Below are 22,224 nucleotides of genomic sequence, written 5' to 3' on the forward strand. Positions count from 1 at the left end.
CCCCTTCCTGATGGAGACCTGGCTGAACCCCACCTCAGCTCCCGACATCGCCATAGCCATCCTGGAAGGCTGCAAGATCACCCGCAGGGACCGTACCAACGGCGCATGAGGGATCGCCATCGTGCACAAGAACTCCCCCAGAGTCTTGACCAACACCGACGACACCCTCAGCACCGCAGAATACATGCACTTACAGATCCACACCGATCCCAACACCACCCTCAGAGGAACCCTCATCTACAGACCCCCCCGGACCCCGACCACAGTTCAGCAACTCCATTACCGAGTTCATCAGCACACACGCCCTCGCCTCCACAGACTACATCCTCCTCGGGGACCTGAACTTCCACCTCGAGAACAACAACGACACCAACTCCTCCACCCTGATCGACAACCTCGGACTCAGACAGCTCGTGACAACACCCACCCACACCGCCGGCCGCACGCTCGACCCCATCTTCACCGCAAGCCTCCACGTCTCCTTCAACCACTCCACCGAACCCCAGTGGACTGACCACCACTGCATCCACTTCATCTTCAGGAAGCCCACTGTGCACCACCGCACCAAACAGATGCCTCGACGCTGCTGGAGCAAAATCCCCGAAGACCAGCTAACCACCACCCTCGCCCAGAGCCCACCCGCCGACTCCACCGACCCCGCCGCCTTCAACCTCAGACAATGGATCGACAACTGCGCCACAAGCTCGCCCCACTCAAGACACCCTCCATAGCCACACCAGCAAGAAAGCCACCTGGTTCACCGAAGACCTCCAGGCCTCTAAACAAACATGCCGAAAACTGGAGAAGAACTGTAGAAGAAATGGCTCCGCGAACGAACACCGGATAGCTACGCAGCCCACAAGAACGCCGCTCGCAGACACCATCAACTCATCAAAACCGCCAAGAGGGCCTCATTCAAAGACTGCCTAGATAACAACGCACACAACAGCAAAGAGCTCTTCAACATAGTGAAGGAACTCTCCAACCCCAGCTCTAACACCAATGACATCCCGCCCTCGCCATATCTGTGCACCTCGCTGACCACCTTCTTCCACCGCAAGATTGCCGACATCCACGACTGCTTCAACGCTACGACCGCCCCGACAACCACTGCCCCCAAGACCACCACCTGCACCAACCGCCTGCTCTCCTGGACCAGCATCAACAACAAGGACACCAGCAAGATCATGAACACCATCCACTCCGGATCTCGATTAGACCCATGCCCTCACCACATCTTCGACATAGCATGCACAGCCATTGCACCCCATCTCCGGAAAGTAATCAACATCTCCTTCGAGACAGCAATCTTCCCGGAGAGCTGGAAGCACGCCGAGATCAACGCCTTACTCAAGAAACCCAAGGAGGACCCCAAGGACCTCAAGAACATCCGACCCATCTCCCTACTCCTGTTCCTGGCATAGGTCACCGAGAAAATCGTCAACAAACAACTGACCCGCTACCTCGAGGAAAATGGCATGCTGGACCCGTCCCAGTCCGGGTTCCGCAGCAACCACAGCACCGAAACCGCCCTAATTTCCTCTACCAATGACATCAGGACCCTGCTTGACAACAGAGAAACAGCAGCCCTCATCCTCCTGGACCGGTCAGCTGCCTTCGACGCGGTCTGCCAACGCACACTACAAACACGCCGACACAACGCCGGGATCCAAGAGAAGGCCCTGGACTTGACCACGTCATTCCTCTCCGGCAGAACTCAGAGCGTCTGCCTCCCCCTTCCGATCCAATGCCACAGAAATCATCTGCAGCATACCCCAGGGCTCCTCCCTTAGCCTGACGCTGTTCAAAATCTACATGGCACCCCTCGCCTGTGTCGCCGGACAGCACAACCTCAAAATCATCTCCTACGCCGACAACACCCAGCTGATCCTCTCCCTCACCAATGACCCTCACACCGCCAAGGCCAACCTCCACAAAGGAATGAAGGCCGTCGCCGAATGGATGAGGATCAGCTGACTGAAGCTGAACTCGGACAAGACGGAGTCCCTCATCCTCGGCTCCTCCCCTTCAGCCTGGGACAACTCCTGGTGGCCGACAACAGTAGGAACAGCCCCGACACCCACCGACCACGCACGCAACCTAGTGGTCATCCTCAACTCCACCCTCTCCATGACCAAGCAGGTCAACGCCGTCTCCTCATCCTGCTTCAACACCCTTCGAATGCTCCGCAGGATCTTCAAGTGGATCCCCACCAAAACGAGAAGAACAGTCACCCGGGCCCTCGTTACCAGCAGACTGGACTATGGAAACGCCCTCTACGCAGGAACGTCGGCCAAGTTCCTGAGAAGACTACAATACACCCAGAACGCCTCTGCACGTCAGATTCTCGACATCCCCCGCCGCAGCCACATCACACCCCACCTGAGAGACCTGCACTGGCTCCCCATCAACAAGAGGATAACCTTCAAGCTCCTCATCCACGCACACAAAGCTCTCCACAACACCGGCCCAGCATACCTCAACAGACGACTTAGCTTCTACACCCCCAACTACCAGCTCCGCTCTACCAGCCTCGCCCTCGCCACAGTCCCCCACATCCTAAAAACGACCGCCAGCGGCTGATCTTTCTCCCACCTCGCCGCCAAGACCTGGAAAACCCTCCCCACCAAGCTACGGCAGACCCAATACCTACTGGCCTTCAGAAGACTCCTCAAGACCTGGCTCTTCGATCAGTAGCAGTGGCCACCCCCCACACCCCCGAGCCTTGAGACCCTCACAGGTATGTAGTGGGCTTTACAAATGTATTGATTGATTGATGAGTCAAAACTACCTGTACAAAACACCAAATTCTCCCAGAACAGTGTTAACCACAAGTGATATCTTACCCCTCAAACTTTCTGGGCGCACATTGATCTCTGCAGCAGGCGTATTAACCCTGTAAGATATTTTAAAATGCAGCCTCTTTGTGCCCAATGAAGTAATCCAGAACAGATTTACTGCCACATATATCCTTGATGCCAATTTCTTTGCAGCAGATTTTTTTAAATTCAAAAAAATTGTGTACTTTGACTGTCAGACTCAGCTTTTCAAGTTCCATCCTTACACCCCCTTTGCTCTGCCACAGCTTGATCCCTGATGTAGGGGTTCCATAAGTTATTTTTTACCAATCCCAGCACTGCTCAAAAGAAGGATTTTGTGCTGGAGCAGCGACCAAAAAACGAATCCAGATAAATACCAGTTATTCTGATTGCAGTGATATGGTGCATGGCTGATCCATGATTTTCCAACACTTATATCTCCACACACTTTGCTAACCTACTGACAACTTACATTCCTCTCTGCAATCCTAGAAAAAACTATTAGTGAGTGACAGGTCTTCCTCATTAGGACAGGCAATGATATTTCTCTTATAACCACTAGAATATCTCACTTTTCTGCTGTCTACTCTGCATAGGAACATGTAAGTTGTGACATGCAATCTACTGATGTGTTTGTTCTTCTGGGTCTTGCCTTGTATGGGAACCATAAATGATTTGGGTTCCTACAGGTGAGTGGTTTCTACTAAATGGTGAGTTAACATAGCAAACCATGTATTTTTGTGTTCTGAAGGTCAAATAAAATTATCTGTGTGTGGCAGACTTCCCTCCCCCCGAGTGGTTGTCCCAGAGCCATACAGATTCTGGCCTATTCAGAACTTCTGCAAAATTTCCCCAAAGATCCCATTTTGCTCCTGTCTTCCTTACAAGAGGGGATCAACTTTGTAAAGGCAATTACATGTGTCCGTTTTTCTGGGTATAGCGAGTGCGTTTAATAAGATGTAATTAAGAATTTAATACACTTGTGGTACCAACGGATGTCAACACAAGTTCTGAGCAAGGACACAATTTTATTAGCAAGTTGAGTGAAAACATGCAGTTAAGGGATTCTATCTTTTGAGGTCAAAAATCCACCAAACGTAATTGGAGAAAATAGCTAAATATACTTTCGGATTCGGTGAATGACCACAACATTGATGATAGCCTGGACAGAAAAACACACCGATAAATTAAGTGCTAGGGTTTACCTCGAATGCTCACGAATACTTAATTTCTGTAGGACCTTCTGCAAAAAGGTAAGTGGGAGAGATGCACCAAGGCAGGTGTTCACCTCAGACTTCGAAGTGTAGGGACTCTCTAAACATGCACAGATGTGACTTGAGGTTCTGACCTTTCTCTGTCCATGATCAGGGGCAGATTTACCAACGTGCACCCAACGCAGAGCAGATGTAAAAAATGCCGTACTGAGTTGTGTAACAGGGAGGGAGCAGGAGAACGCCATATCTACAGAGACATGGCTCTCTCCTTCCCTCTCCCTAGCGCCAGTGCAGAATTTTGCTTCAGTGCGCCACACACACACCTTTGCGCCATAGTGCAAGGGCGTGTGCAAGAGTCTAGCCTAGGTTTTGTACTGAAAGGATTCTCTTCCACTACAAAATACTATGCTGATACAACTTTTAAAACTTCTCCTACTTTGTATGTGTGCTGTACAGTGCAGCACACCTGCAAAATCGTACCATGTTGCATTTTTTATTATAAGAAACAAAGCAAAATAACATCGACACAAATGAATATTGTAAGCTGAAGAACAGTACAGTAACACAAATGAGGGAAAAGTTCGGAAAACAAAATCCTAAAAGAAAATAAACAACACATAATGAGTGACTGTGTAGTGGTGTTACATTAAGCCCCTGCGATGTGGAGGCGAGATCCAGGGGTCCGCCTCAGCAAAAGTGGTAGGTTGTGGGCCGCTGAGGGTTGCCACGTCTGTGTACTTTGCATGGGGGGGGGGGAGGGGGCATCAAGTTTTATTTTGCCAGTGGGACTGTGGCAAGGCATTATGAAACCAGGTAGAAGTAACCAATCAATTCCAATAGACCATCCACCAGTAGGTCCACAAAAAATATACTAGAATTACATTTAAACAAGCCTATAAACGAAGACTCGGTAATATTCTTTATGGCATCCAAACTGACCTTTTAACAGTGCGTATAGTGCTTTGTGGTTTTCCAACCAGGTGAATGGGTTTTCTGTGCCACAAAAGAGTCTTGTTTGCGAAGACAAGTGATGCTCAACTTTGACGCAGTATGAACCTTCTAAGAGCATAATATAGATAGTCCAGGGGCAATATGGTGGGTTTGTCTCATACAAGTGTATTCTGGGGTAAAGCAGGTGGTGGAGTGGGAGGATAACAAGGGGATAAGAAAGTAATAGGAAATGGGGGTTCAGAATCAAATACTTAATACTAGAAACAGTAAAAGATTGTACTAAAAAGATAGCTTGTTCAAGGTACAGAAACAGTACAAATTTCACTTAATGACATGAACCTTGATGGCTTTGAACCCAACTTTCACACAATGCCAAGTCACTCAGATTCTCACTGGACACCGACCTCATCCTTAAGGAATAGACTGCTAAAAAACAAAAACAAAGATAGCCTGGTACCTGCTCTCTTTTCTAAAATAAGAGAAACAGTTTCTTCCAGAGAGCTACATCAAAACTGCTGTTCAAGCCCTGGTACTCAAATCTGGCTCCATACTTTCCCAAACTCCACGCTGGCATAGCTTAAGGGCATCCTAAATGCTGCAGTAAAGCTCATCTAGGGCATGTAGAAATATGATCACATCACTATTATCTTGATGGAACTCCAATGGCTCCCTCTGCCGGACTCACCATCTTCCCAACTAGCTGAGTCATTTACAAAGCCATCATGGCCAACACCTACACTTATGTTGCAGACAAGCTCACCATCTCTGGTTGTTCTCAGGACACTCGCAGCCAGGACACCACCAGACTTCAGACTTAGAAGGGTAAAAAGGAGACCACAGACCCACCACCGATGAACTGAGGGCTGGAACAACATCCCCATATCACCCACGAATGGGCCAATGCTGCTCCTATTCAGGAAATAGTTAAAGAGTCACCTTTTTAAAGAACACAACATCCCAATGAATTAGCAGTCCTCCACAACCCAGTTATTTCTCCTATCACACTTTATGCTGGTCTTTTTCCATTACAGCGCCCTGCTGCTGTTTGGCTAGGTTTGCGCAATAGATATACCATATAGACACATATATGGAAGAGGGAACACTGTAGAAGGGCAGATATATATGTCTAGTAGGAATGCATATGCATGTGATGAGGTAAAAATGTTAGTGTTTCTTAATATATGAGGACAGTCCATGCTCCACAATAAAATAGCTATGGAAACGTCATTGCTGTTTGAGAAGGGACAGTGGGCCATTTAACAGGCAATGCACTATGCATCATGAAATCTAAATCTAGCATGTAATGTGCCAGGGAAACATTTGACAAAAATTGGCCCCATATTTCTTAGACTCTTTGAATGTAAACATGTAGTCTGTATATCATTCTCTTGTATGATGCTACCTCCACTAGGATACTAAGCTAGACCTAATACCAGTACTGAATGCACCCATCTCTTGCGATTGATCAATATACTTTGGATAGTGGAGGTATCACATAGAATCTCCACAGAGTCTAGCAAAAAAATCCATGTCCCAGATCACAAAATTGAAGATCCCTTCTTCCTCCAGTACTCTTAGAGGTTTGGGCAGGATATGCACTCTTAGAGGTTTGGGCAAGATATGCACAGTATCACCTTATGGACTTCCATTCCTCCAGCAACAAGAGTCAGGGCTCTAGCTGACATTGTGTGCTCTTTGAGGCATTGAGTGTAAACCCTGTAAATGTTGTGAGTTCATAGAATTTAAACTGGATTCACAAAGACCTTTGCAATCTGTGGTTAGAACAGCAGACCAAGCCTCCTCAATGTTGTCCAGTTGAAGTGGTTCCTTTCAGGAGGATCTCAAATGATTGTGAAAGATTCCACAGATGTCTCAAACTACACCTGAGAAGGGCTCCAAATAGTAACATACTCCGGCAGTGAGGAGATATCTAGCATAGAAGGGTGTGCTTTCAGTTTATTGCATAAGCAATGGGACAGTTGAAGAAAAAATTATTAGTGGTTTTGTACAGCATGGACGTGACCCTAGGTTGTCACAGAAATTTTTTCTGTTGCAAGTAGCATAAAAATAGGGATACATGATGAGGGCAAACACATTATTGACTCAATTAGGGAGTTAGTAAAGGAAAGGCTATATTTGAATAGAAGGAACAAAAACCAAAGAAATTAAAAATACATTTTCAAATATGATATGTAAGGTGTCTTCACTGATAGAACTAATCATTTCATGTGGCTTTGGATAATAGTATCATCCATTAAGATTTCTTACCTGGTGGTGCCCTTTTCCGTGTAGAACAATCATAGTTGGGTGTGTACTGGGAGAAACAAACTCAAATTTAGATCATTTTGAGAAACAATATTTGAAAAGAAGTCTATATATTTAGGGGCATATATTATGTTGTATCGAACTTGAGCCACACAACAGGGCGCAAGAGCTTCATAGGTCTTAAGTTTGATTTATCAAGCCATACAAGGCTACCAGCAAATAATGCAATTGAAACTGAGGAACTACACTAATCTCAGGTAGCTAGAAGCCTAACACCACTCTCAATATTGCTTGAATACTAGAAATTCTTCCTCTGCTCATCTCCAGAAAACACAATATTGACCATTCTGTTTTTGTTATATATGAAAATCAGAACAGAAAATAAACCCATGCAAGAGTGATCAATAAAAGCAGAACAAGTCTAAAATAATAAAATCAAATTCTCAAGTAAGGGAGGAGCTTCGCGCGCATCCAAGATGGCCGCGTGAGCGTGGGCTCGTACCCTCCCGCATATACCCTGTCACTGATCCTGTCTGCTGTCGACATCTCTGAGTAGATGAACCACAGGAGAGCTGAAAGGTGAAAATTGCGTCCCGATCGGACCCCGGAGGCCGGAGTTGTGATGTGGTGAAGTTTGCGGCCCACGTCTCCTGGAGGCCCGGCGCTTGGGTTGGCATGGTGCCCGACGTGTAATTGAACATCGGCACGGTTCAGCGAGGGCGGCCGGTCCGACGTCACTTTCACTTTCGGTTTTGACACTTGGACCGTCCTTTGATTCGGAAGACGTCTCATTGTTGCGACGGCTCATGCCCCTGTGCGGTGTTTGAGCGTCCTGGACAATATACGACGTGTCGCGCTTTGGCCTTGGGGACACGCCATCCCTCCCCTTTCGTTGGGCTGACTTGAGTGCATGGCTCAGAGGCCATTTTACATTCTCCGCCTTTTACATCTGGGCGAATAAGAGACGTTGGGAGCATATCCTGGAACAAAGACCCTATCTATTGCCTGCCGGATCGGAGACTTGCTCTCCTGACTTGGACACTGACTTGAAATCGCTCTGAAATGGCGAGCAAATCGGAGGGGGACAAGCAGAGGTTGAAAACCACCAGGAGGGGTGGATATACCCAGTCCAATGTCATGGATCGGTATGCCCAGGTTAAGGGGTCGCCCGGCAGACTTGGTAAGTCGCAGGAGGAGGTGAAGGATTCCTCGGCTCCGGCAACTGAACTGACGTTGCAGGACGTTATGGCCGCCATTGACGGTATCAGGTCGTCCCTTGGTAAGCAATTGGAGACCCTGGCACATAAGTTGGACACAGTAGCTACTGATGTGAATCTGATTCGCACGGACCTCACAAAGACAAATGAGAAGGTCAAATTGTTAGATATTAAGACATCGAGTCTAACTGACGACGTCGTCGAATTGCAGACAGAGGTTCGAAATTTGAGGGCCTCGAATGACACTGTTGTCCGTCGCCTTGAGGACTTTGAAGGAAGGGTCCGAAGGAACAATGTCCGTATAATTGGAGTCCTGTAAAAGGCGGAGGATCAAGCGGCCGATCTTTTTATTGAAGACCTTATCATCAACCATCTAAAGCCCAAGGGACTGAGTAAGTTCTTTACTGTGGAAAGAGCACGCAGAGTTCCTGGTGAAAGACCGAAAGTGGGCGCCCCGCCGAGGCCTATTATAGCACGGATCTTTAATTTCCGAGACAGGGACGCTATCCTCCAGGCATCTCGAGCGGGTGGGCCCCTGAAGTTCGAGAACTCATCTATCAGCTTTTATCCGGACTTCACACAGGCGGTCCAAAAACAAAGACTCCGTTTTCTGGGGGTGAAGAGGAGACTTCGTGACATGGGTCTCAAATATGCCACGCTTTTTCCGGCCAAGCTGAGGATTGAACACGATGAAAGGACCTATTTCTTCTATAAGCCCGAAGTGGTGGCCGATTGGTTGGACACTTTGCCGGCCCAGCAAGATTTGGGGGGACAATCTGGTGGGGCTGAAGGCGAACATATGGATCAGGAATGAATATCAAATGCCCGGTCCCTTGGGTTGCTAGGGTATTTCCTATTGTATGGCTTCTAATCTAGGGTGTAGTTTCATGAAGATGGAATGGGGGGGTTGTTGGGCTACCGGAGGGTCTCTCTCCTCCACATCTTGTCTTTTTGTAGATGTGGGGGCGACAGGCACACTGCGAGTTGTGGTGGCTCTATGGTCGTAAGCAGGGGTGCAGGGTGGGGGGTATTGTAACAGGTTGTTTGGGAAGGGGAGGTGGGGGGTGTTGATTTTCAGTTTCGTTTTTCAGCAAGGCACTATATTGCAAGACATTTTCATTGATGTGAAGAACTTGGAGGGGGGATGGGTTTTCATTCTGTTTTATGATGGGGGTAGGGGGTTGAGGTTAATGAGCTGGAATTTGAATGGGCTGGGGGACAAGATTAAACGCGGGTGGTGTTGCAACTCCTGAAGCGACACTCTCCGGATGCGGTTTTACTTCAAGAAACCCACTTAGTGGCTAACATGTGTCATGCCATGAATAGAAAGGGATATCGTTTGGTGGCTCATGCGGGGTTCTCATCTGGGTCCCGGGGGGTTGGAATTCTCCTTAAGAACTCTTTTCTATTTGAAGTGGAGTCCTCGGTCCTTGATGAGAGAGGTGCGCTATGTTGCGGTTTCTGGAAGGTAGGAGGGCCGTGTGCTTTCCCTTGTATCTGTTTATGTTCCTCCAGGCCTGCAGTCTACGACTTTTGCTGATCTGGGACGGGTTCTACTAGATCTCCCTGGGGGGTTTCTGATTCAGGGGGGTGACTTTAATGCAGTGGTATCTGGAGAATTGGACAGGCACCCACCTCGGGCTCACAAGGGGGCTCAGGGTTGGTTGCCTTACTTCATTGACATGATGGGCCTAGTGGACGGCTGGAGGTTGCTACACGCTACTCAATGACAGTACACTTTTCATTCTGGTGCCCATGGTAGTCTCTCCAGGATAGACTATGTGTTAGTGCCAGCTGCACAGGCGTCCTATATTGCTGAGATCAGACATATGGCCCGGGGTATTTCCGATCACTCCCCACTTTGGTTTCGGTTTGAACTGGCCTCGGGCTCTGGAGGGAAGATAGCTCCCATTAACCCTTGGTATCTCCGGAATCCCAAGACTCGCAGTTCACTAATTAAGGCATTGGACCATTATTTCCAAGAGAATGAGGGTTCGGTCTCTTCCTCGGTATCGTTATGGGAGGCTTTTAAGACAGTGATTAGAGGTCAAGCTCTCTCTTTAATTGTTGGTGTTAAAAAACAGAAGGAAGAGGATGTGGTTAGGATGGAAACGGAGATAGCTGCTTTGGAATTGGAATTGGAGCTAGAGGTTACCCCTTCTAGATTGCATGTCCTGCACTTAAAGCAGTCGGATTCCAGAACGTTGGTAACGGATGGTGCGAAGGCCCTTAGTCAGGAACAACAGGGGGGCATCTATGATGTTGGGGATAAAGCTGGCAAATTCATTGCGTGGTTAGATAGGAAGGACAGAGCTAGTCGTGTGGTACCCGAAATTGAGATGGAAGATGGGGCTCTGGTCACCGACCCGCAAGAGATAGTGGCATGCTTTGCCGAACATTTTCGCTCTGTGTACTCTTCCGTGTCGGATAGACCGGAGGAAGATTCATGCTTGTTGTTGCGAGATATCGCGCTCCCGGGTCCTCCTGGATAGTAAGATCTCTGCTGATGAAGTAGCATTGGCAATGCGCTCCCTGAATTCAGGGAAAGCGATGGGTCCCGAAGGTCTACTGATTGAACTATATAAGCTTCGCCCAGATAGGATTGCTCCGTACTTGAGAGACATGTTCCTGGAGTCCTGAGATCGTGGTCTCCTCCACTGTGATCAGAGATTGGCTTCGATAGTCGTAATCCATAAGGAGGGAAAACCGAATAGGTGTGCCTCGTATCGGCGGATATCACTGTTGAACTCTGAACCTAAGATTCTTGCTAAGTTGTTGGCTAATAGGCTGATAAAGGTTATTAGCGATCTGGTTCACCCAGACCAGTCTGGCTTTATTCCACACAGAAATACGGCACTTAACCGTAGGCGTCTACATGGGGTCCTTGCAAGGGCCTCGACGCTACGTGAGCCGGCCATTTTGGTGTCATTGGACGCCACAATGGCGTTTGATACTGTTGAATGGCCGTATCTGTGGGCGGTGCTCGCTAAATTTGGTTTCGGTTCAGATTTCATTAGCTGGGTGCACATTCTTTATGCAGACCCTCTTGCCCAGATCGTGGTTAATGGTCATGTATCGGAGCCGTTTTGTCTCGGGCGAGATACTCGTCAGGGTTGCCCACTGTCTCCTCTTTTATTCGCGTTGGCTCTCGAGCCTCTCGCGGCGTGGATCCGCTGGGAGCCCTCGATGAGGGGCATTAATTGGTCGCTGCAATTTGAGGATCGTATTTCCTTATATGCGGACGACATTCTGCTGTATTTGACCTCCCCCAAGAAATCTTTAATGGTACTCTGGCTTCCTTCGGAAAAAACTCTGGTTTGGTCAATAATTGGGCGAAATCCTACGTGTACGTTCTCAGTGGTGAGATACCGATCCTGCCTCGTAACTGTCCTATCCAAATAGCACAAGAGGGATTCAAATATCTCGAAATTTATATTTCCATAGACCCTACGGTTCGATACGAGAGGAACCTTCTCCCTCCTTTGACTTGGTTAAAGCGAGATGTTGCGGGCTGGCGAAAACTCCCATTGTCTATGCTTGGGCGGGCGGCCCTTTTTATAATGATGTCACTCCCTCGTTTTCTGTATGCCCTTCAGAACACGCTGGATATTGTTCCAGCTAGTTACTTTCGTTTGGTGGAGGATTTACAGAGGAAGTTATTATGGGACGGCAGACCGCGTATTGCGCTAGCTAAATTAACGCTCCCATGGTATGATGGGGTCATTGCTCTCCCTGATATTAAGAGATATTATTGGGCGTCGCAGTTGGCAGCCATCAATCACGGTATGTATGGCCTGTGTCGAATCCCGGTTTCGCCATGGATAGGTGGTTACTACCTGGTGGTAATTATTATAGAGCGCTGTATTCTAAATCGGTGATGAAGGCTTTGACGGGGCCGACCAGGACAGCTGTGCGGGTCTGGCGTGATGCTACCAGTTCATTAGGGTGGAGGGACCGTTTAACTTTGGCTACCCTACTTTTCGGCTCTGACAAGTTTGGCAAACTTTGGAACACTAAAGGGTTCGACAAGTGGGATCTTATTGGTATCTCCAAGGTCGGAGACATATGGGTGAAGGGACAGGTGAAATCATTTGCGGCCTTGCAGACCGAGTTTGAATTGGGAGGGATGGAATACTTTTGTTATGCTCAAATCAGACATGCACTGACTTCCGTTTTCCCGGAGGGGGAATTGATTCCGGAATCTACCCCATTAGAGGATCGCATCTTGGATGGCCATATGCCTGATAGCACCATATCCCTAGTGTACAAGAAATTGATTAATCATAGAGCGGACCTTTTATTGCAGCTCCGTGATCAGTGGACCCGTGACGGCCTTGAGCTTGATCACGAAGACTGGCAGTCGGCGATCTCCTCTCCGAAGGAGGTCGCGATTCCAGCGAGATTGAGATTGGTTCAACTTAAAATATTGCATAGGGTATACCTCACGGGTCCCCGTTTGGTCCGGATGGGGCTATCTGAGGAGGGTCAGTGTCGGAGGAGTTGTGGTCAACTTGGGACGTTCCTCCATATCATCTGGGAATGTCGGGAAGTGTTTGACTGTTGGAGTAGAGTCCACGCGGTAATGCAAGAGGTCACGGGTGTGGCTCTCTTGCCGGAGGCCAGACGCTGTTTACTAAATGTCTGGGAGCCTACTGATCATAATGTGGCACGAACCCAGTGGGTGACTCTAGGGGCCATGATTGCCAAACGGAACATTGCGCAGTTGTGGGGGTCCCAGAAGCCTCCTACACTTGACGTGTGGGTAAAAAACATGGACTGGTGTATGTTCCGAGAGAAAACAGTGTGCTTGCCTCGGGGGCGCCCCTGGAAATGGATCAAGATCTGGGGCCCTTGGAATAGATATAGAGGATATATGTGTACCACCAGTTACCGCGGTCCTTGATGTCCCACTTTCCCCCTGACCCCTTAGTTTTATTGATTACTTTCGCTGTTCTTCTGTGTCCTCTTCCCCCCGTCCCCCCATCAATATATTGTTTATTGTAACATTTGATGATATGATGCTCGACCCTCGTAAAGTCTTTGCATTCCTATGTTTTGTATATGCCTTGCTTGTTTTTTCAATAAAAAGAAACATTCAAAAAAAATTCTCAAGTAAGACATTTTATCAATAGAATAAAGCACTCACGGTATAAAAGGTAAATGCAAGGACCATGACTGATATTTGATGGCTGAGATTTGAGACCACTTGTAAAAGGGGACAGAAATGTGACCGAATCTCCTCCCCAATTTATCTCTTGAATGGAACACAAAAAGATACTTAACTTTAAATAATATTATATTGTCTATGTTTCAAGTTTCTGAAGTGTAAAATATAGTTCTGATTCTCAATCACCCCTTGCTGAAGAAGAGATAGTCTGGTAAGGAATCCATGATCCTGAGGAGTAGGGCAGTTCGAATATACCCACAGATTTTGAGCACATTCCATACAGGTGGCGGGCTGTACGGAAACCACACAGAGTGGACACTACACACAGCTGGTGTCTTATATAGCTGGATTTATTAGTTTCAGTACAGCATCACCAACAGGTCGTATCAGTTTAGCCTCCAGTCAGCAACTGAACTTTTAAGAACCTGTCCAGATCACAAGCTGTCAACATTTTCTACATGTGTAGAGTTCTATGATAACTCAAAAGAAGGAATAACAAAACATAGTTCAAAACCACAAGACTTCCCCCCAGAAATTTGAGAATACCTAACAGACATATCAATAATATGATGGAATGACTATAAGAACAATAGACCTGCATTAATCAATGGATAATATGAATAACAGAAATGCAGCTGCCTTTAAGAGCAATACAGAGAAGTTCCTTTAACATAGCATAGTTTAAACCCAAAAGAGTTGTGCTCTCTCATATAACATGGTCCGAACTTAATTGTACCTTCTTCACCTAAAAATGTCCAGATCTATAAGTTTCCTGACATCAACCTTGGGTTCTAGTGCTAATCGCTGGTTACAACCTGAAGCACACGCGCCATTATCCACACCTGATACATTACTAATGGGTCATACTACAGGAGCAACCAGAGGCTACAGTAACAACATTTTTCTTGATGGCTACAATATGATGAAATCTGACTGTCCCCAATCAGGCACAACTCGTCGCCATTGGGTTGCATGAAGGCCACACAGAGCTGAAGTCATACAGCAGGATTTATTACGTACAGTACAACATCTCAAACAGGTCATCTCAGTTCAGCCTCCAGTCAGCAACTGAACTTCTAGGAACCTGTCCAGATCACAAGCTATCCACCTTCTCTGCATATGTAGAGTTCTATAACACAAAGCAAGGACTAACAAAACAGTTCAAAACCACAACAGCAGGCCTCTCTGAACACACATTTATGGTGAAACTGTTTTGTGTTACCATACTTTTTAAAAAATACATTGTTTTGTATGGTTAGGTTATTCCTTTTCGTCGCTAGATATCACGAGACCAGGAATTCATTGGAGGATTTGCTAATCCACAGTGCGCTCTAATTGCTTGCAATGCACTATAGCCATCTTCTCAGAAACACTAGGACTGGTTGCATGGAATGCAGGTGAAGTCACTGCAGTAATTCTACCACACATTTTTCAAATTATCACATTCTTCCCTTGTCTTTCTTTACAAGAAGGAAAACCCAGTGAACCACCTCCGACTTTCTTCATTGTTGACAGAAATGTTAGTTAATGGGTTCATATTAAAGATTTTGATGCCCTAGATGTATTTCTGCCTTTAACAGTACATAGTAGTCCAACTTTGTTTCTGCTGTCAAGTTGCGAGAGTTCATCTATCGTAATATATGCTCCTTTTGTCCCGCATCTTGCTGAATTCATTCTGACTTCCTTTCTTCAATGCTTAATTTGAGAACGTGATCGCAGATGGTGTGTAATGGAGAACAAGACTTGTGTTTTTTTAATAAAAAGTCTAAAACCCAGGCAAGGGAAGACAGAAAAGCAAGCAGGAAGGATGAATATCAAGATGGGAAAACAGTGACAGAGGAAAAAAGAAGTAAAAAGAGACCTGCAATCATGAGATAAACAGACAGGAAGCATTATATTGTAGAAGAAGGAAGCATGAATTATAAATAAAGACTAGGTAGCCTCCTTATTAGGCATCTCCAACATTCAGCAGCACTGGCCACATGGCTCCCAAGAAAAAGCTAGGACCCCAGGAAACTCCCTTGTTCCTCTTACTCTCTGAGATTTATAATTGCGGCAAGGTCACCTGTGGAGAGAATTCGTCAATGGATACAAGAGAAGCCATTCAATGTATATAAGAGAAAATATGAATTACAAATGCCGTATCCTATTTTCAATATTTTATAATGCAGTTACGATATATAATTTACAAATCCCTTTTCTTTAAAATGCTGGACAATAAACTGACACTTATACACAGGGACTCTACCAATTATTATGTGCCATGCTTCCAAATGATAATCTTTGTTCAGGAGAAGTCCAGATTTATGCACGATTCAAATTTTAACAATAGCCATGCTCACAACCATAAGTACAGTTCAGCATGCTTTCTGCCCAAATGTTTGTTGAGTTAATCCTAGCAGACAGCTCAGCTGCCAGTTTGCAAAATATCTATTGTGGGCTTACCAATACCTCACAGCCTGCCCATTGCTTACCAATGGTTGCCCTTATTGTCACTCTCATCTGTTTGTTTCTTGTTAAATGACTTTCCTTGTCCCAGCTTGTCCATCCAGTGTTTATCCAGCCCTTGAACCATAGCATCTTTATTATCTCGCTTATTGTCTGGCTTCCATCATTCCACTGCTCACTTTTAGGGAATTACTATTTAGGGGGAAGTCTACCAGACAGCTGTGGTCTGGTTTGCCAAAGACATCTTGGGAACATTCAGAAAGCTGACTTAGGAATGCATTCCGTCCGTTGCTGACCATTGGCTTAGTGGTTTGTATCTCACATTTCCTGGGTTTCTATTTGCTAGCTTTATTTGTTTTAGGCTGTCCAGCTTGAGTTTGTCCGTCCTGTTGCCCCATACTTGTGTAAACTTGTTTACTGTACTCTACAACGAAATAGATTTTTGTAAATGGGTCTTTAAATCTTGTTGTTCTCTGGTCATATTTGCTGTGCATTCAAATACCGAGATCAAATGTCAGGCTGAGGGAGCTTGGTATTTACTTTGCAATCTCAGACTTTAGAGTGAGAGCATTTATGTGACAATCCTGCTGAGTAACCATATAAGAGGAGAGTCTGTGAAATATTTTTTTTCTAGCACACAACAAAAAAAAGTGAACTGTGCTGATTTTCAGAATATATCAGAAGTAATACAAATTAAGCACACATGATCGTTTGTGTGCAGTGAACCCATATTTTGGTGCAAATGTAATGGTCATTTCAATTGAAAATGTATTTCCTGTAAAGGCAGTGCACTACCACACCATACATACCCCACACACATTCCAATCTACTCCACCTCAAACTACTCCCACACTATTCCATTCTATCCTACTATAATCCACCCAATCTACCCCATTCCTCTCCAATTCTACCCCAATCCACCCAACTCCACTCTTTCCCAATCTACCCCACTCCACTCTACCCAAATATATCCAGCTCCATTCTACCCCACTCTACCACAATCTACTCCACTCGTCCACCCCAATTCAAACTGACCCATTCTAATCTACCTCACTCCACCCGTTCCAACCTACCCCAATCCCCTCCACTCCATTCTACCCCACTCTACACCACTCCCTTTGAACCATGCTGAGCAGCAACCACAGTGGTGTATACCATGGCTAAAACACCCATGCGTAAGCCACTAGTTCTCGAATAGGCAAGACCCGTTAGCTTTGCCAATGCTTGTTTTTTGGGCTTAACAATGCGAGAGCTCCCTCCTTGTGCTTCTGACCCCCTTCAAGCGCTGCTGTCTCCCTCATGTGCTACTAGTTGTCTTGTGTGCTTGTTTTGCTTGCCAACCTCCCCCTTGCTTTCACGTGTGTGATACTCCCTTCAACCTTTGTGGTGCTGCTTTTATCCCACCCACTCCACCTGGCTTCCCATCCCTATCCAATCCACGTTGCAGTCACCCAAACCCTACCCGCTTGGTCCTTTTTTATTATTTTTTCCCAAGGGCCAGTTAGCAAATTGCTGCCTGTACTTCAATTTAAATCTTTTGTTTTTACTGATCCATCTCAGATTGGTAAACAAAAAAAATGAAACCGGTGTCATTTCATGGGCACTGCAAAATGGCGTGACTCGCCGCTTCATCGCGTTATTTAAATGTTTATTTATTTATTTTAAACATTTGGCCATGCTGTGCAATATCTTGCTGATTCTGTACAGCATCTTGAATGGAATTTCCAAGGCCAATAGATTCCACAATCATGACATAATGGCTTTGCCAGTGCCTGTTCTTTTCATTATAGTGGCCAAGGAAACCCAAGGTACTGTTCCTATTAAGCTGCATCACAAGTATCAAATCTATTTGAAATATTGATCAAGAGAAAAAAGTCAAGACATGGCAGACTTTGAAGGAATAGTCTTCAATCTGCCGCACTGCTCTTTCTTAGTTTATTTCCTCTGAGCTACTGCGATTGTTTCTTGGTCTTAATGTAGCGTCTACAGCGACAGAAAGACGTTGCACTGCTCTCATTAGGCACATGCTTTGGGAACGTTTATTTTTATGCTCACAAATAAATATGTTCCATACAGCAGGCTGCAATAAATAAAGAACAGAAATGCTCATATAGTGCAACCATTCATACCGCAAGTCACAGTGTAAAACACCACATCTAACGTGTTTCATCAAGTGCCTTGCAGGGAAGCACACCGCATCTGCAGATGATCATACCTGTCTGCATGTGGAAGTAATACCGTGGGACCATGGTGCGCCCAGGCACGAGATTAAATATGAGATTGTTATCCTACTTCTTTGTAAATTCGATCCAACCTTACCTACTAGGTTTATCTTATGGGTCTAAGTCCCAAGAACACCTTGCTTTGAGTCCTAGGCTTTCATTCACAACATTGGTGCGCTCAGGGACTTGTAGTGTGTCTAGTTAATTTGGATTGTTCACACTTAACAGTGATTTTCACAAAGAAGTTCCAGGACTGGAAAATGTGAGTTCTTGTGACATGGAGTCATACGGTAATCGTACAAAAGCATGGGAGAGTAGCACAGGGCAATAGAGACACCAGGAAAAGCTAGTGATACAGTAGTAGAGTTAAGGCAATCAGATGCAACCCAGTGGTTGAAAGGATGGACCTCCATCTGCTAGGCTGAAAACTGTACAGCTCCATCTTCTTCACCGTCTGATCTATTGGCCTGAATCTCAGCCAATGTCCGGGCGAAGCGGCTCCACTCATCATTATGAGGAACAGCAATCTGGAAAGAAAGGGAGATATTAAAATGTCACCGAAGTCCTCAGCTGTAGAAAATAACAAGTTATCAGGAAGCTGTGCCTTTGAAGAGGAATTCAATTATTTGCCAAATTGCATACAAAAGTGCGACTTACTTATAGATACAATAAATGTACCAAAAAGCCCAACTGACCCATACTGATTTTTCATACATTTTTTCTATTGTTACTCCATAATGGTTTATAGAATATATGCTGTTAATTTCTCCATTTTCCTTTTTATACTAGGAATGTATTTTTTTATTCTTTCTTACATTTGATTTCCTGTGTATAAGGTTTATTATATTACTATATTATTTCATTGCTTTTATACTTACTATGTATCTTATTGAATAACTTAATAAAAAATGTCAACACAAAAAAAGCCCAACTGACGATGAAGAAGGAAAGGTTTGGGCAGATGCAAAGCATGGTTGTTGCAGAGCGCTTTGGTCTGCTAGCAATCGCACTGCTTCTGATCCAGAAATAGAAGTTCTTTTGTAGCTAAAATCCAGTGGTTGCTCAGTAAAACCATGGGAGTGTGGGTAGAAGTTTATGTTCAGGTGAAACACCTCCAGATCTCCGTCCTTCTACTCCTATCATATGTGCATGAAGTTACACTTTCAATAGTCCTGCTGACTGGGAGCTATAAGGGAATCCCCTCTTTTAGTATTCACCTGTGGGGCAGATTGTTTTTTTCTTGGGTGACAACTCTCTGCTCTATCAATAAAAAGTCATTCTCAGGCTGCCCATACTTTCCATGCCCACAACATGGTGCATTAAGGTAATCTATTCTGTCAACCAGAAAGGTCTAACCACAAAGAAAAATTCTGACTGGTTAGAGACCTACCAAGCAGACAGAAACAGCAGGTTGCTTAAGATATTTTGATAGGTCACCTTAGATTTAGGTTCTGTATTAAGGTAATTCATATTTGCTGCTCGGTAGACAATCAGATTATACAGGCTCAGGGTGGTCTGTGCGAGGTGGCTGAGGCAGAGCAACACCAGGATTCCTGCAGTGGTCCAGGTCCCACTGTTTGATTTTCTGCACTATTTGCCACCTTATTCCTATATGTTGATACAAAAGTAGGGGGCATATTACCAACAACTAGCGATAATTTTTGTCTCTAACTTGTTTAGAGACAAAAATTATCGCCGCACATCGGCGATTTTTATCGCAGATAAACCTTGCTATTAGCAAGGTTTATCGCAAATGCGATAAAAAACGGCCGAAATGCATGAATATCGCTGAAAAGTCAGCGATATTCATGCATTACCGAGCTAATGCTCTTAGCCATGTTATCCACCTCCCATTGGATAACATGGCTAAGAACTGCTCAGGGCAGGTGTTAGCTTTTGGAGATATTCCCGCTTAGCGCGAATATCTCCAAAAGTTGATAATAGGAGATAGCGATGTTAGAGACTGTTTTCAGTCGCTAACATCTTGGCACGCCCACTTTGCATCTCATTAGTGATAAATATCACTGACATGCAAAGTGGGGCCCAAGATGGTCGCTATCTCCTACTAGCTGTCGCTAACTGGTGTTAGCGGCAGCTAGGTAATAGGGAGATAATTTTATCTCCGCTTTCTTGGCTTTTAAAGCCAAAAAAGCGGAGATAAACCCCCTTGATAATATGCCCCTAGATTCTTATTTCCACACAAAAAAGTAGATTCTAAAAATGGCACATTCACTCATTGATTTTTTTCTGTAATGCACACACAGAAAAATCTGAAATATGCCCCCCAGTCGAGCTCCTCTGTGTTAAGTCGTATGATACTGAAGCAGACTCTGAATTTGGTTGTAGACTAGACAATTTAGGCAAAAGGTAGTAATTTTAGGATTTAGATCTATTTTATTGATTCATATAGAACAGGCGATAACAACCGACCTACATCCAGTGGCGATCTTAATAATAGGCAGTGTAGGCATGCATCAAGAAAAGGTAGAACAGAATGGATAGAGTGAAGAAAGAGGCGATAGAGGGGTTTAGGACAGGGAGGAAGTACCGTTTGGACTAGCACCAGGTGTTGAGGGCTTCATGAGTGAGCTAAGATGTTCTAGCGTTCGTAAGGTACAGCTGCTGAGATTAAGCGCTGTATTCGTAAGTATCGGGGGCATGATAGCTCACGGAACTCATAAGACAGGTATTGAAGGCAGGATTGCCACATTTTATAGCAGGGGAGGTGATACGTAGCCACTCTGGTCAGCTTTTTCATCCCTAGTATATCCCATAATTTGTGTACCCAGTCCAACTGTGTAGCTATGGCATCTGTACTCCATTTAGCAAGGATAATCTGTTTAGCTGCTTACAGTGCAAGCGTGATTGTTCTGCCTCTATTGGACCATAGCTGGTAGGTGAAAGAGTTAGGGAGACCCAGGAGAACATAACTCTGGAATCTAGGAATATCTGTTGCAAACATAACGTTTTCTGCATCCAAGGTCCCCGTCCAGAAAGATTCCAGTTCAGGGCATTGCCATAAGAGTTGAGTAAGAGGCCCCTGATGTCCACTGAGACGCCAGCAATTTCCGCCGCCCATAGGATCCTGTTAGACCTGGCACCTTGGCGTGGGTCTCCCTTCCATTTTTTGCTGTTGCCTCATGTGTTTTTGCTGGTGTTAGATGGTTTGGGCACTGTGCCACTGTTGTCCAGTGCCACAGTGCAAGTGCTCCCTATTGTAAATTGATGTATGGATTAGTGATTCCATGATTGGCTGATTTGGTTTACTGGTCAGACCCTAGTACAGTGCACTGAATGTGCCCAGGGCTTGTAAACCAAATGCTGCTATTGGGCTTGCAGCACTGGTTGTGCCACCCACAGAAGCAACCTGTAAACGTGTGTCTCAGGTCTGCCACTGCAGAGCCTGTGGGTAGTCTGGTACTGCCATGTTGACTGGCGGAGTGCACCCACTTGCCGGTCCCCAAACCTTCCCTTTTTTTCATGTCAGACACCCATATGGTAGGCCCAAGGGCAGGGTGCATTGTAGGTATAAGGTAGGACAAGCCCTGATGTGTGTGGCATGACCTAATAGTGACTTACAGCCATTTTAGTTTTTCACTATTGCAAGGCTACCTATTCCTCATAGGCCAGAATGGGCAGTTTTATTTTACATCTTATAATCCTAACTGACTCAGGGAACTAGGTAGAAATTAGAGTTTAGTATGCCTGAACTCAGAATGATAAAATACATCTATTAGTAAAGTTGGTTTTAACATTCTGTGTTTGAAAATACCACTTTTTGAAAGTAGGAATTTTCTTGTCTAACTATCCAAGCCTGCCTCTGCTAGGTTGTGTATTCCTTGTCTGAAGTTTGAGTGGCAGGCGCTGGGGATTCCAGGAGACAGGGTGAGTCAGCCCAGTAGTGAATAGAGAGATCTGCAT

At 45.5% G+C, this 22,224-nt stretch overlaps 1 protein-coding gene across 1 annotated transcript in view; it reads right to left on the reverse strand.

Annotated features, from left to right (window-relative positions):
- Positions 1 to 14,868: 14,868 nt before the first annotated feature.
- Positions 14,869 to 22,224, reverse strand: part of DYNC1I1 (dynein cytoplasmic 1 intermediate chain 1) — a 1,862,117-nt gene continuing 1,854,761 nt past the window's right edge. Inside the window, exon 18 of the mRNA XM_086941928.1 lies at positions 14,869 to 18,830. Within this exon, the coding sequence (XP_086798054.1) occupies positions 18,720 to 18,830 (111 nt within the window). The 3' untranslated portion in view covers positions 14,869 to 18,719. The remainder of the gene's footprint in view (positions 18,831 to 22,224) is intronic.

The sequence above is a fragment of the Lissotriton vulgaris genome, chromosome 10 (genome assembly GCF_964263255.1).
Source record: "Lissotriton vulgaris chromosome 10, aLisVul1.2, whole genome shotgun sequence".
In the NCBI taxonomy this organism is placed as follows: Eukaryota; Metazoa; Chordata; class Amphibia; order Caudata; family Salamandridae; genus Lissotriton; species Lissotriton vulgaris.